Source organism: Diadema setosum, chromosome 19 (genome assembly GCF_964275005.1).
Source record: "Diadema setosum chromosome 19, eeDiaSeto1, whole genome shotgun sequence".
Taxonomy (NCBI): domain Eukaryota; kingdom Metazoa; phylum Echinodermata; class Echinoidea; order Diadematoida; family Diadematidae; genus Diadema; species Diadema setosum.
This window is the reverse complement of record NC_092703.1, coordinates 11,793,801-11,809,464: the sequence shown is the minus strand read 5'-3', so window position 1 is coordinate 11,809,464 and position 15,664 is coordinate 11,793,801. Positions and strand designations below refer to the sequence as shown.

The 15,664-nt window shown below is 38.1% G+C and overlaps 1 protein-coding gene across 1 annotated transcript in view; it reads left to right on the top strand.

The window, feature by feature from the left end:
- LOC140242902 (popeye domain-containing protein 3-like) overlaps positions 1 to 15,286 on the top strand; it is a 28,125-nt gene extending 12,839 nt beyond the window's left edge. Inside the window, exons 2-4 of the mRNA XM_072322649.1 lie at positions 10,817 to 10,925; positions 12,337 to 12,544; positions 14,793 to 15,286. Coding sequence (XP_072178750.1) covers positions 10,817 to 10,925; positions 12,337 to 12,544; positions 14,793 to 15,169 — 694 coding nt within the window. The 3' untranslated portion in view covers positions 15,170 to 15,286. The remainder of the gene's footprint in view (positions 1 to 10,816; positions 10,926 to 12,336; positions 12,545 to 14,792) is intronic.
- Positions 15,287 to 15,664: the final 378 nt, after the last annotated feature.

The window sequence follows — 15,664 nt, the reverse complement described above, 5'->3', positions numbered from 1 at the left end:
ATACACACATACTAGCCCTACAAAGTTAAATGTAGCCCTACAAAGTTAAATGTATATGTATATATACATATACAGAGAGAGACTGAGAGAGAGAGAGAGAGACAGAGAGAGAGGAGGAGAGAGATTCACGAATACGAGTATACATAATTTGCATTTTTTCTTTAAATTCAGTGTGTGTAAATGTATATAATGATATCTTCGTGTATATAGGATATATGAAAAGTTTCAGGAGTTGCTGAATGTTTGCAGAAGAAACAATAAAGATACCAAAATGATTATACAAATAGTGAAAAATAAGGGAAAACCCAAAATCAAGCCAGACCACTGCACGTTGCTTTTTTTTTTCCTTTTAATCGTGCTTATGGGGAAATTGTGGTGGTGACACAGGCGTAAATTATTACCAAAATAACAGATGGGGTTGCTTACACGACAAAAAGGGAGTAAAATGGAAAAAGGAACAATACTGCACGGCATAGAGAGGAAAGCAAAGAGAGAGAGAGATAGAGAGAGAGAGAGGGAGAGAGAGAAAAGGTTGGTACAAACACTCAGCAAAACGTCCACCATGTTTTCTTTGGTGCGAACTTCCTGCTTCATTCATGGTCCGGAATCGACTAAGGCACAAATTGTTATTTTCGTTTTTGGTGTTTGTTTTGTTTTGTTTATTTGTTTTTTACGCACTAGACATACAACATTTAGTGAAATAAAGGTCAGTGCATGTCATATCATGCCAATGATCGTCGATGTGACCGACTTGGGGTACTAAAATAGAGGTTGACATCCACGTATTAAGTTATAATTATGATCCATGTCGCGGACATATTTAGGGCCTACGGATACACAGAGATCAACAAGGAAGGAGAGTCCCTTTGGTACTTTCAATCGTTTGATGTGATATGTTTTGTTTTGGGACACGTCATGATCAATTGCGCCGGTGTGAGCCGCTGCGGATACTAAAATAGAGGTTTACATCCACGACTTATGTGATCCCCGACATAATTACGGATAAACTGAGGTCAAGATGGAAGAAGAGTTCCTTTTACGCTTTTATTCATGGCCTGATACGATTTGTTTTGTTTCCTTTGGTTTATTATTTTTTTCTTTTAATCGGCAAGCTCGTCTGTATCTGTACGCAACCAACTCCATACCAACGGTTACGGGGTCAAATCTGATAAAAGTTTGCTTTTCCCACCTTTACAGACAGTGCAAAAGCGCGGGAAAGAGAATTGAGCAGTAAACGTGTTTAAAAGATGGTATAGGATCAAAGGAGAATGATCATGATGCTATGGGCTACGCAGCATCGATGAAATAGTTGAATATTTATATACTTTACTGTATTGCACAACCATCTGCCGTTCCTCGCAGATTTATTGTTATATTTGATTAGGGTGTTGTGGTTAAAGATATGCCTCGACGTAATGTATCGCCGGTAAACATTATTGCTTCTGTATAAAAAGCATTGTGACGTAGAGTGGTCACATCACCATGTCACCGTCAGATGTGTCCAAATAGAAGGTAGCCCTGCATAATTATGTTAAACATTTTTGTAGTCGCCTCAGTTAATTTTGGATTTCGGGTAAGCTTTCCTTTTTTTTCCATTTGAACTCAAAGTACACTGGAAGCATAAAGATAAGCTTACAGACTGCTTGATAAAGTATGTGTCTTAAAGTTGTTTATCTCCGTTTTATAAGGTAATAAGGTAAAAAAAAAATCACATCGAGTCCACAATCGAGAAAAGAAAAGTTCTTCTCAACTGATATTTATTCGAAAGAAATGTGAAGTCAATAGGCGTTAGTGACGATATTCTCTTTAAAATAAAAAAGATAGGCCATCGTAATGTCAAATGTACTGCCTATTAATGAAACACATTGATTAGATTCTCTTTATATTGTTATTTTTTTTTTACTCTTTACTCTTTTCTTTTTAATCCTAATGAAGCGGAACAAACTGATTTGGCATTCTTGTTCCACTGTGTGTAGAATGATTCAAACGTTGAATCAATGCGACATTCAATTTTGAGATTTAACAGAGTTACGTATATAGCACAAACGTTGAGCCCAATTGTTTGCGTTGGTGTGTTTCTTTGTTTTATGTCAGTCACTCTGGTTGCTCAGTTGTTGTTGTTTTTGTATACAAGTAATGTTATAACGTGTATGCTTTCAAGCTCATTAAAGATTCAAAATAATTCATTGTCACGTAAAAAAAAAGTATATAATTTCTTTTGTGAATACTATGGTAATACAGAATATCATGGCGCATGAATTTTATAAAACGGCTATATGGACCAGAATCAAAATAAATGATTGGCCGAGAGCTGTATCACATTACCAGTCTTTAATTTTGCCAAACGTGCCCGGCGGGCATAGATTTTTACCACTGAACGGGTACAACATCACAATTGCATACTTTAGCAACGCGCATTACCCTAAACCAGTTCATGTCCAGTACCAGTTGTTTGGGGCATTGCTTCGGACATCTTGGCTTTGAAAAGAAAGTTCTACATGTAGCTGCCTGACATTTACCCATAAAATAAGGTCAATGAAAGTTTAGTTCATAGAGCCATTTAAGAAACCAAATAGTGCACAGGTTTAAGTTCCGGACGTTTAGTAGAGATGCAGCACACTTCCGGGTATTCACGATGTTGCGCAACATGCACACGGCTGCGCCATGTGCATGTTACACCGTTGTTAATGATAAATATATCATACCCTCGAGTGCGCTGTATCTCAACTAACGCCCCTCACCTGTACATTGATTGTATACCATTACTACATTAGAATTTAATGTGATAACATTAAGCTATACATGACTGACTTTCATTATACAACATTTGTACAATACACGTAATAAATGTTCACAGTTTTACGAGCAGACATCGAAATGTCTTCCTTGTGTTATGGGAATCTTTGAAAGGAAACGGAACCCTGGTATTAAGGAAATGGTCGAAACGTCACGAATTGAAGCATCACAAGTTCGGTAAAATATCAAGATGGAAGAAAGAGAGGAAGACAGAAAAAGCAGAATAAAATGAGTTTGCCACTCTTCTATTTATCAGCAAAGTCCCCAAAGATTTTGACGAAGTTTGTTGATGACGACAAAAGAGAGATTCCATTTGAACTCTAAGTACAATGGAAGTATAAAAAATAAGTTTACATACTGCTTGATAAGGTACGTGTGTCTTAAAGTTGTTTATCTCCGTTTTCCATGTACATTAAGGTAATGTATAAAATTCACATCGAATCCACAATCGAGAAAAGAAAAGTTCTTCTCAGCTGATATTTATTCGAAAGAAATGTGAAGTCAATAGGCGTTAGTGACGATATTCTTTTTAAATTAAAAAAAGATAGGCCACCGTAATGCAAATGTACTGCCTATTAACGAAACACATTGTTCAGATTCTCTTTATATTGTTATTTTTTTTTACTCTTTACTCTTTTCTTTTTAACCCTAATGAAGCGGAGCAAATTGATTTGGCATTCTTGTTCCACTGTGTGTAGAATGATTCCAACGTTGAATCATTGCGACATTCAATTTTGAGATTAAACAGAGTTATGTAGCACAAACATTGAGCCTAATTGTTTGCGTTGGTGTGTTTCTTTGTTTTATGTCTGTCACTCTGTTTGCTCAATTGTTGTTGTTTTTTATACAAATAATGATATACCATGTATGCTTTCAACCTCATTAAAGATTCAAAATAATTCATTTTTATGGAAAATGTATATATTCAATTTCTTTTGCGAATACTATGGTAATATATCATGGTGCATAAATAATATAAAACGGTTATATGGATCCGAATCAAAATAGATGATTGGCTGAGAGCTATCACATTATCAGTTTTCAATTTTGCCTAATATATCCAGCGGGGCACAAGTTTGTTTGTTTGTTTGTGTTTTTGTTTTGTTTTATTTTTATACCATTGATCGGGTATAACATCACAATTGCAGACTTTAGCAATGCGCACCTATTTACCCTAAACAATTAGCTCATGTCAGTACTAGCTGTTTAGGGCATTTCTTCTGACATCTTGGCTTTGAAAAGCAAGTCTTCTATGCCTGGTATTTACCCATAAAATAAGGTAAATGAATGCAGTTCAAAGAGCCATTTAAGAAAGCGAATAGTGCACAGGTTTAAGTTCGGGACGTTTAGTAGAGATGCAGCACACTTTCGGGTATTCACAAAGTTGTGTAACATGCACTCGGCTGCGCCACGTGCATGTTACACCGTTGTTGATAATATATTATATCAACGACTGCGCTGTATCTCAACTAATGCCCCCTCATCTGTACATTGTATACCATTAATGCATTAGAAATTTACATGATAACACTAAGCCATACATAATTGACGTTCATTATACAATACACGCAACAATGTTCAAAGTTTTACGAGCAGACATCGAAATGTCTTCCTTGTGTTATGGGAATCTTTGAAAGGAAACGGTACCTGGGTGGTATTAAGGAAATGGTCGAAACGTCACGAATGGAAGCATCAAAAGTTCGGTAAAATATCAAAATGGAAGAAAGAGAGGAAGGCAGAAAAAGCAAAATAAAGTGAGTTTGCCACTCTCCTATTTATCAGCAATGTCCCCAAAGGTTCTGACGACGTGTGCTGGTGAGGGCAAACGAAGAGATTTCATATGTCAAGAAGAGAAGAAGAAGAGCCGAGCATTAACTGGAAATAGGACACGTACTAAGTCTCTTTCATCCATTGGGCTTTAAGGTCCAAACTCCTGACAAAGTGATAGACCAACCTTACGAGACTTCAAAAATTATTCCCCTCCACCCTTGCGCAAACTCAATTTCAACCTTCCCTCCGATGCTTGCCTCGTGTACTCATGAATGCCTGGCCACATTGGTATGTTCGATGAAGTATATAGGGCATCTCCCAAACATCAATCCAGTTCAAATACACATAGAGCCGTTGAAGTCGCACTGCCCAAGGGCCCAGCGGGGGAGTGCAAATAGCATTACCATTACCGGGCGGGCGCGCGGCCGACCTCCGATCGCATTTTGCGTATGGCGGATTTTTCAGACGACCGGCCGTCGACTTAGACTTCCCACAAACGTAGGGTAGAGGCATGCTGTGGTAGACATACATACTATCGTATTATGTTACACAAATATTTGCAAGGCCTCATTTTCGAGTGATTCCTAGCTGTCAATACCATAGCACAGGTAGACTAAGTATAATTTGATACGATATCTTTACAATGGTAAACATGTCATAGCAGTGGATCATTCCATCATAGGTATCGTCTAACCAAAGGCGTTTATAGGAAGGAGTAGTTAAACGCAACATCCCTTCGAGTTAATAAACAAAGTTTCCGAAAGTGATGGCATGTTTGGAGATAACTGTGTGTTTTTAAATTTTCAAGACCGGATAAGTTCTCTTATACTTTGTAAGTGTAAGTTTTACGTATCTTAAGTCGGATAATATGGGTAGATAAAGAGATTTTTTTTTCTTGCATAAGAACCATTCATAAAAGTAAGCGAACCTAGATAAATTAATCTCTCAATTGTGCCCGAAAAGTATCCATCAAATTCAATCCGATTTTGGCTTCTATTCGTATCTGTGTCGGCTCTCAGAGCCAGACAAGGTCCAAACAATAAAGGAAGCGGGTGATTTGCCTCTGCTCTTGATTATTTCCGAAAGCGGAAGGTTTTTCTGAGAGGAAATCCGTAGGATATCAAACCATGGTTATTTCCCCAGGGCAGTGCTGAAGTGTTGAATTTCAATACGTACTACACTAACTTATCTGATCTCTTATACGCTATATAAACTGCTTGTATGATATAAACCGTAAAACTAGCTCTCTCAAAACTATAGATTGGATGACCACATTCAATAATGTCTCTGCGATTTACGGGTAAATAATGCTCACTTCTGACATTCTTTGTCACGTCAGAGTTTGTTGTATATTATCGAGCATTAACTACACTTTTATTTGACGAGAGAGCCATACAAGTCATGGCATGTGTTATTTTCAATCAAGAAAGATAAAACATTTGCACACGCGGTACTTAAAAATCAAAATGTGATAGAGTCAAGGAAGGCAAAAGATAGTGAAGGCGACGTTTACCAGAAAGAAAATAAAAAAAGGCTTTTCCGAGATGAACATAAGCTCTAAAGCGGTGATATTCAGGATCAAAGGTATTCAGAGCAAAACATGATGGAAGAAATCGTGTCTAACTGCATATGAATAACACCCGGCTAGAAAGATCAAACGGATTAAAAGCATCGAAAAGAAATGTTATTGCCAAGCCCCGCCGTATTCATCCACACAAAACGGGCATGATGCAACGCTGTAACACCTCAACACAAGTCAACGTACATGCACGTTCATGTTCATACTGGACTGTGAAATTATATTACTTTTTTCCCGCGTCACTTCTCCAAGCTCGCAGACGTCCAGGGACTCCTATTTACGCATAATAATCACCAGTTGCCATGGCCACCGTTTTCTCCTTTTTTCGACCCTCCAGTATTTTTTTTTTTTCTATCAAGACTTCATTACAGGGCAGGAGTATACTGCATTACGTAATTTTACTCCTATCTCCTATCGCGTACAGGTACCTGCTATGAAAACATTGTTCAGTGACAATCACAGTGTTTTCATATCTTTTTAAGATGACATTATTTTCATTACTCTTATTTTATTCCTTCTTTCCTTTTCTCTGTCTCTCTACCGTCTACCTCCTCCTTTTTTCTTTCTTTCTTTCTTTTTTTTTTTTTTTGTCAGCTTCGGTCAATTTTTTAGTGCTCATAACCGCTTGTGATTCTATGGATGCCGGGATCTATACTTGTTTTAATTATGCCAAATATGATGATGATAGTAATGATAATGAAAACAAAAATGATAACGATAATGATAAAGCAATGATTATGACTTTATAATTTTAATAAACAGTCATAATAATCATTACGGTAATGATTGAGTGTTTCTCGAATTAATAGATGTCGTTTTGCCACACATTAATATGTCAAATCAGGCGAGATAACCAAAGAACTGACCGTCTCTGTCTCTTGGTCAGTCTTCCTTTCATGGGTCAGTCCTTATGCAACTATGATGCTCTGCTGACCAGTAACCTCTTACATAAATCGCTTGTACACAAACACACACACACACACACACACACACGCACACACACACACACACACACACACTTACAATTGTATAGCCACTCTGCCTGTCTGCCTTTCTTTCTTTCCTTCATTCTCTGAGCTCTCTTCTCCTATTCCTCTCCCTCCATTACGACTTTTCTCTTGTGACTTCTCCTTTCATGATGCACGTTAAACAACAACATCAAAAAACCTTTCTGCCTTGCCTTGCCATATTCATTTTTCGCCTTTTTTGTTCCTTTTCTCTCCTATTCAACAGTTCTCTTTTTTTTACAGCCCCGCTTCCTCTATTACTCTGCATGTACGGTATCATGCGTGCCCAGAGAGCAGAAAGGCGTTCCTGGTTACTTGTCATTCTGTTGTTTTGTCTCCGACGTTAGAACGCCATCGTCCTTATACGGCATATTCTTCTATTTTGTTCGTTATTGTCAGCTTTTTTTTTTTTTTTGGTCGTTGCTTGATGTCTTTTTTCCCTTCATCTCGCGCCTACCTTCTCAGCAGATCAGTCGGCTGATTGCGCATCTCGTGTTCCTCCTTTCAACAAAATTCATCGACTATTTACCCCTAAACTTAATAACGTGAATACATTGTATATTATTCTGCACTATCATCTAGTTTACACTAAAAATCAACAGGGCGTCTTTTACTCGAGGCTTTATTGCTGGTCCCAGTTATTATGAATGGAGCGATCTTGAATCAACCGCGTAAATATATTCAGTCACCTTGGCTGGCAATAGATGACATGTAATGTACACCAAAGAGAATAACGAATGATTGAATGAATTATGAAAGAAATGAATCTATCGATATATCAATCAATCATAAGCAAGAGGAAAATCATTACAGTAATGAAAACAGTGCATCTCCTTTTTAGTCCGGTATTAAAATTGATTCCTTCGTTTCTTCGTTTCGTTTATTCATTCCAATAAAGGATTAGTGGTTACCAAAAAAAAATGATCAAAATGAAATCAATGACATAACTCAAACAAACAAAATTAGAGTTAACGTATTTGCTATATCAAGCAGTAACATGGAAATGAAAGAACTAGAGATTTCAAAGGCCCTGTATGAAATAAGTTCTCTTACAAGATTACTACGTCAATCTTGTATTCTGAACCACAGTTAATGATAGAGGTATGAAAACATAATGCCAATCTCAAATCTTTTAACAGATAATTTTCTATTCTACAGTAGGTTATAGAATGGCGATCTTATAGGCCTATTGACCTTCTATCTCTGCCTACTTTCCAAAAATTATTCGGATTAAATCTCGTGTGTATGCAATTTCATAACATGATTCAACATCATGAATTGCTAAGTGACATTGTTATGCTTAACTGCATATGACAATGAAAGATATAACTTGACTGTCAAATATCAAAGCAGTAATTATAGCATTTACTCACTCCCTCCAGACTCTTCCTAAACCCCAAAACCGCCACAATTTAAAACACCACCATTACCACTGACACCACCAACACCGCCACCACCACAGCTACTGACATCACCTCAATATCTATTATTAAACCTGTTAAAGGGAATGCATCGCTAAATCACAACCGGGGTTGGGGAGGAGAGGGGACCCCTCTCAACATCCCCATAACCACTATTTCCGTCTTATTTATTTCCGTTCTATTTCAGCATTGTAGCCCTTTTAGTATAAAAAAACAACAACATCAAAGAAAAACAAAAACCCTGCTTTACCAAGGGGCCCTGAACAAAAAAAAAAAAAAACAATAATACATAAAAATATATTCAGATACACACAATTAAAATCAGAGCTATAATATGTATGACCTTGTATACACCAGATACCAGAGACACAGAGGATGTAACAAAACCGCATTGCTTTGAGGGGAATACACCGAGAAAGAGAAAAACAAATATAATAATAAGCGAAAAAGAATAAAATGAAGATGTAATAATCAATCCAAATTTCACAGCATACACTATGACAGTCTCGCTGAAGAATTAAGTGTTGCTGCTATACATGAAGATCAATCATATTGAATGTACTATTAATGTTAAAATCATGTGCAATCTACCTAAATCAAGTTAGATTGTGGCTTGCTAGATCAATCTAACTTCATATTTTCAATTTCAACTTCAATTCATTTTCATATTTTTCAATGAAAAAAATACATCAGATGTAGCAAAGTAAAATGATAGATAATATCCGGCTAGGGTGCACAATAAATTTTCACAAACATAATGATGAACGAGAAGAGAAAAGAGAAAAAAGATAGCAAGATAGTGGAAGACGAAGAAAACGAAGTAGAGGAGGATGAGAGAAATGAAAAATGAAAAAAAATAGAAGAAGCTTGCAACACCCTCTAGATGGCGCACTCTCTATTCGCCAGGCGAAAAACTCGTATTCTTCATGTTGTGTCAAAACTAAAGAAACACTGCGAATTTGTTCCCTTTTAACGTGTGTATTCACTTTAATTTATTTATTTATTTATTCATTATTAATTAATCAATTAATTAATTTATCTATTTATTAATTATTTATTCATTATTCATTTAATTATTTATTCATTTATTTATTTACTCATTTATTTGTTTATCTATTTATCTATTTGGGTTGGAAGAGGGGGTGGGGGTCAGGTCGAATATCTCGTTGTGTTACATGCCACGCCTTTAGCCTTTTTATGTCACTTATTTCATGACATTTCACCTTTTCACTTGTTTGTACAAATCGATTATGTTACTTTACAATTAGTTTGAAAATTATTTGGATATGGAAACAAATGAATTAAATTAAATTAGATTAAATTTGCAATTGTTTCCTCTGCTGCCAGTCTTCCTTTAAGTAATTTTGCTTCATTTGTTTTTTACGTACACGCACAACTCTAGTTTTAGAGTGTCAAAGCGAGGTCATATCCAAAGGTATCTGCGCGTGGTCGTAGTATCATGATCACGGTCTTTCTAGCTATAGGAACCCCCCCCCCCCAAAAAAAAAAAAAGGTAACAAATGAATGTATAAACAAATTAAAATGATACAGAAATGAAAAGTGATTTTTTTTTTTTTTTGTCATCATCACCTTGTTTAATTTGAATGTGTGATTACAACAGATAATACAAATTCGTAAAGAGTGAACCTTAAAATTCCATTATATCTACATTATTTTGATGTCCGTTTCAGTGCAGTTTTCACTTTATGTTTCTTTGATTTGACTCTATTCGCTAAAGGGGTGGCAAAGTTTTGGTTGAGATGGGGGATTCAGATTTCAACTATTTGTGAAAAAATTTGAAGCCACTGAGACCTATAGAAAACATTAAAGAACATACAATTCTAAAAGGAATTCAAAGATCATTTTGATGAAAGTTGGTTTTGAAATGACCGAGATATCAAAAAAAAAAAAAAAAAAAAGAAAAGAAAGAGCTCGAGGTCCTAATGAAAGATGGGACTCACTTTTTATCAGGACCACTTTGTTTTGCTTTGTTTTTGGATATCTCAGCCATTTCAAAACCGAATTCTATCAAACAAACTTTCAATTCCTCATAGAATGTATATGCTTTTTTATATTTCATATAAGTCACGTAAGTGGTTTCTAATTGTCTCACAAAAAGTTAAAACCTCAATCCTAAACTATGCAGTCTATCTAAAGCCATTCTACGTATATGGAGTCTATCCACATTATTGACTTTATGCATATCTCACCGGTTTCACTGATTTATTCGAACTCGTTCCCAGGATGGTAGTCTCGGCCGGAGGTCAGTTCCTACACTACGTGCACCCAACCCAGTTCCTAGACTCGCCCGAGTGGGAAGCAAGCCATAGCGGACAGAAAAGCAAGTTCCAGGTGGGCGGGTCTTAGGTCGTCCATTGTGACGTCAGTGTGTGTACTCGCATTCAGTGTGTTTCTTTTTCGATATTCATAAAGAAGACCAGGGGGCATTTCACGAAGCATTTTGTCAGATTTTTTTTTTCGTACAAACTGTTATAAGCTATTGAAATCCTTGCGTCTAATTGGCTGAGGGCAAATTCGACAAGTTTGTCAGACAAAACGCTTCATGAAATGCAACCTGTTATCTTGAAAGTACTATAAGCAAACACGTAACTATACGGAGGTATAAATTCCACCGAATATCACATACGAGAATAAAACACTTTGCAACCTCCAAAGACACGAAAGACGGAACTGTTACTGTAACATAAAGTCTGACTGGATCGCATTTTGCCTGCAGTATTATCAGATTGTAATTTGACAACAGTTGCGTGCACTATCTATAGATCTCGAGGGTTGGCCAGTAGGAGACATCTCCACATCTTCCAGAAACATCTCTGCAGTCCATTTTAACATCCCGAAAAAAAAAGAAAAGCAAATCAATCAATCAATAATCAATCAATCAAATAATCAATCAATAAAAAATAGGTATTCAAACACATGTTTTCCCAATAGTGCCGTTGCGTGTTGACAAGATTATTATGTTTCCCCATGAATCATAATCAGAATTATAATGAGTAAGGATGAAGTTGCAGACACCGCACGTGTGTGTATGTGTGCATAATACTGTTTGACAAGGGGAGAACTAGCCAGCGGTGAGTTAACCTGTTCTATACGGGAACCCGGCGGCCTGTGTATTAATTCTATGGGGATTTTAGAATTCAGTATGGAACGGGTTAAGAAAAAAAAGTGAAGAATTGCCAATGAAATTTGATAAAATCGTAAAGGTCGATGTATACATCAACCTCAATTCTCTTTGTAATTGTTACATAACATGTGCATAATGATTTTCTGAACTATGCGTTGATTAGAGTATCATAGTGACATACATCCAACATCCAATCATTCTACACAAACTGGATTAGTGCTAGGGTATACAAGACAACAACAACACCGTAAACAGACCATCTATTCACTTTAAGGCCCGAATTCACGAAGGTGGTACAAATGAAACAATGGTTTAAACAATGGACAAAAAACATGGAGCGCCAAGTGTCGCATGGAATAATTCGTTACGAAATCAGTCACTTCGTCGAGGAAATAATTATTTCCCCGAAATGATAATTTCGTTAACGAAACTGTCATTTTGTCGACGAAATGACCAATTTCGTAACGAAATATTCCGTGCGACACTTGGCGCTCCATGGTTTTTTATTTGTACCACCTTCGTGAATTCGGGCCTAAGGGTTACTATGATAGCCCGTAGAAGACGTATGCTCTGCCTCCTTCCCCCCACTCATCATTGTTCTTGTCCTCCGACGTATAGGTGACGATCACGGCTGACACCGACTGCCGCTATATCCAATGGCGACGTCGTAAGCTCGACAACTTCCTCCGTCGCGAGCCGTTCCTCCGTTCGGTCTTCGAGACGACCATCGGCAAGGACATCACGAAGAAATTGTACGGCATCGACGACCCCATGGAGCAGCCGACGGCATCACGAGCAGACAAAAACCCGACCAGCGAAAACGAAGGTGGGGATGATCTCCATGACGAATGAAGAGTGGCTCGAGATAGACAGGTTTCACTCTTTTCCAAGCCTCTATCACCCTCTCTCTATCTTTCTCTCAGCTGTATCAAATCTCTCCCTCTCAAACTTGTTCTTTCGTCCTCCTCATATCACCTCTACTCCTTTCGACCTCTTCTTCTCTCCCTCTCTTATATAAAAATTATCTTTCAATACCTCCCTCACTCCCTCTCGATAAAATGTATATGTTTCTTTTCACTCTTTCTCTCTCATCGTCTTATCTATCTCTTCCTTTCTGCAATTCTTCACAGTCTCTACCCCTCTCATGGGTTTTGCTCTCCCTCCTCCTCTTCCCCCTCCTCCTCCTCCTCCTCCTCCTCCTCCCAAGCGTCTTGCCACACGTGTGTTTGTTCCCTTTTCTTCCATTCCCTGATGCGTATTTCCCCTGCCCTAGATTCTGGTATTCATTTTATTCCTTTGATCTGCAAAAGTATATTTTATTATACAACAAATATGACCCCTTTCTCATTCTACCCCTCTCAATCTTATTCTAATTGTCCATCTACTATCTATCTATCTATCTATCTATCTATCTATCTATCTATCTATCTATCTATCTATCTATCTATCTATCTATGTTTATCTATATCTGACCTTCGATCTAGACCCTACTCTTATCTATCTGGCTGTCTATCTATCTATCTAGCTATCTATCTATCTATCTATCTATCTATCTATCTATATATCTATCTATCTTTCTGTCTGTCTATCTATATCTTTCTATCTATATATCTATCTATGTATCTACCATCTATCTACCTGAATATCAAAATATCTATCTACTCACTTATCTGTCTACCTTCTAAACCTGTCTATTTCTCTACTCTCCGTCAGTTCTTTTTTTTTTTATCTGTTATGGTCATCTATATCTTCTGTATCTCATTGGCTCTGTTTCTACATGAATTCTGTCTACACAACTCCATGCTTTGATCTCTTTTTCTCTTTGGGTGTACTTCCACCTGTAAGCCCTTTGATCTCACGTCTTTAACAGCGCGCCTGTACTTGTATTACTGATCATGCTGATGCTGGCGCGTGTTTAGCGTCCCCGCGCAATTTCTTTTTCTTTTCTCCTCTCTAGGTTTAATGCCGCATATTCCATCATTCACAAATCGCTTGTACAATGGATTTTAAAGCATCTGAGAGTGCACCGACAACATTTTCTGTCTTCATCCATTGGTATTTAACTTTCTTGTGTGATATATTTGTTGCTAAAAAAAGAATAATGAAGAAATTATACAATAGCCCCTCGTCTCAAATCCACATACACTTACATGAGAGCCGGTGTAACGGTGCTTCTGGTATTTATTGTGCTATAACGCTGATCTGATAAGAATTTCTTGTTGTCCAATTACTATTAAAATATCGATGTGGTATCCAACTATCGATTGCTTTCATATCACCATCATCTCGTTCCACTCTTGTTATTTTCTGAGTCAGTAGAAACCAATTATAAATGCAATGCGGGGAGGGGGAAACATATCATTCAAAGTAGTGACAAACTTTTAAAAGTGTTTCTGCAACAAGAAAGTTTAAATAGTTCTACAAACTTGAAAAACAGTGACGCTAAATCTGATGATAACTATTCAGTGACTATAAAGGTATTAACGTTGTTTTCTGCTTTCTTATTTCCCTGTCTTTTTCTCTTCACGAATCTCTGTTTCTCTCTATTTCCATATTTGCCATCGTTTCTGTCTTTCAATCTATATTCATTTCTCTACCTGCCTATATATATTTCCGTATCTCTCCTCTAAATTCTACAATCTCCCACATCGTTATGTCCACATCCTCGACAAACCATCTACCCCGGTCCTCTTTTCGGAAACATCGACCTTTTTCGATGTTTCAAAACAACCTTCAATGTTTTATTCGCTTAACGTTCCCCTTCCACGTCTGCCCAACGTGTGTATGTGTGTGTTTGTGTGCAACTATTTTTCTCTATCTCACCATCTTCCGTCATTTCTCTTCGAATCTGTCTGTCCGTCTGTTCTATTACATCTCCAATATCCACATCTGTCTGCGCCAAATGCATCCTTCCTCCCATCCCCACCCCACCCCCTCCATTTCTTCTTCTTCTCTCCCTTGATCTCCTGCCGTTTTCCTCTTTCCCTCGCCTTTTCCCAACCGATATTCACTCAACTCCACATCCCGCTCTCTTTGCATCCTCCCATCACATTGCCACTCCCTGTCACCTGTAGTGGGTAACTCGTCTGGCGTGGATACTTCTCTGGATGCGGCCGACGCCGACTCCCAGGGTCTTCTTAGCCACAAATGGGAGCGTGTCATATCGGAGGACGATGATTCCAGCACCCACGGCCAGCAGCAGACACTGGGTGGACCCGGCATGGGGATCGGTGGCGGTGGCGGGCCCCTCCAGGGTCGCCTCAGCATTCCCGCCAGTCACGACGGCACCAGCTCCGACGTCAGCGTCAAGTCGGCGCGCTCCATCGTAGACATTCGCGCCAGCATCGCGTCGGGTCGGGGCGCGGCTGACGTCGGCTCGCGTAGATCGCGCGTCGGAAGTTCGCCGGATTCCCAGTCGGGTGGTGATGGATCGTGGTGGCCATTCTTTTAATGTCCCACGTTCAAGATCTTCAATCTTGGCACACCACACGACCGCACTCTGTGAATGTTTGTATCGGCATCATTTTACACGAGGAGCAAAAACATTTGCGGGATAAAACTCTATGGAAGCAGCAAGCACTGCCTTCATGTTTGCATTACCCGTTTCTTATTCTAAGGACACTACTAGAGCTACATCTACTACTGGTAGATCTGGCTTAAAAGAATGGCAGAAACTTGATTATTGAATGAGTTTTTTTTTTTTTCTCTACAGCTCTAACGAGCAGATGGCTCTTCCTCAAATGTGCAAAGCAAACGTCATTTAACCCATTGGCGAGACGAAGGTTCACACCTGGTATTGTGTTAAGGAGTGAATGCGTCTTGCTTTGACAGCCTGTATTTCTTTTTAGCTTTTCTAATGGGGAGGGGGGGGGGGGATAACAAAACAGTGATGCTGTCAGATATAAGCAGTAATTACATATCAATGAATGAAACCATAAACTCCCAT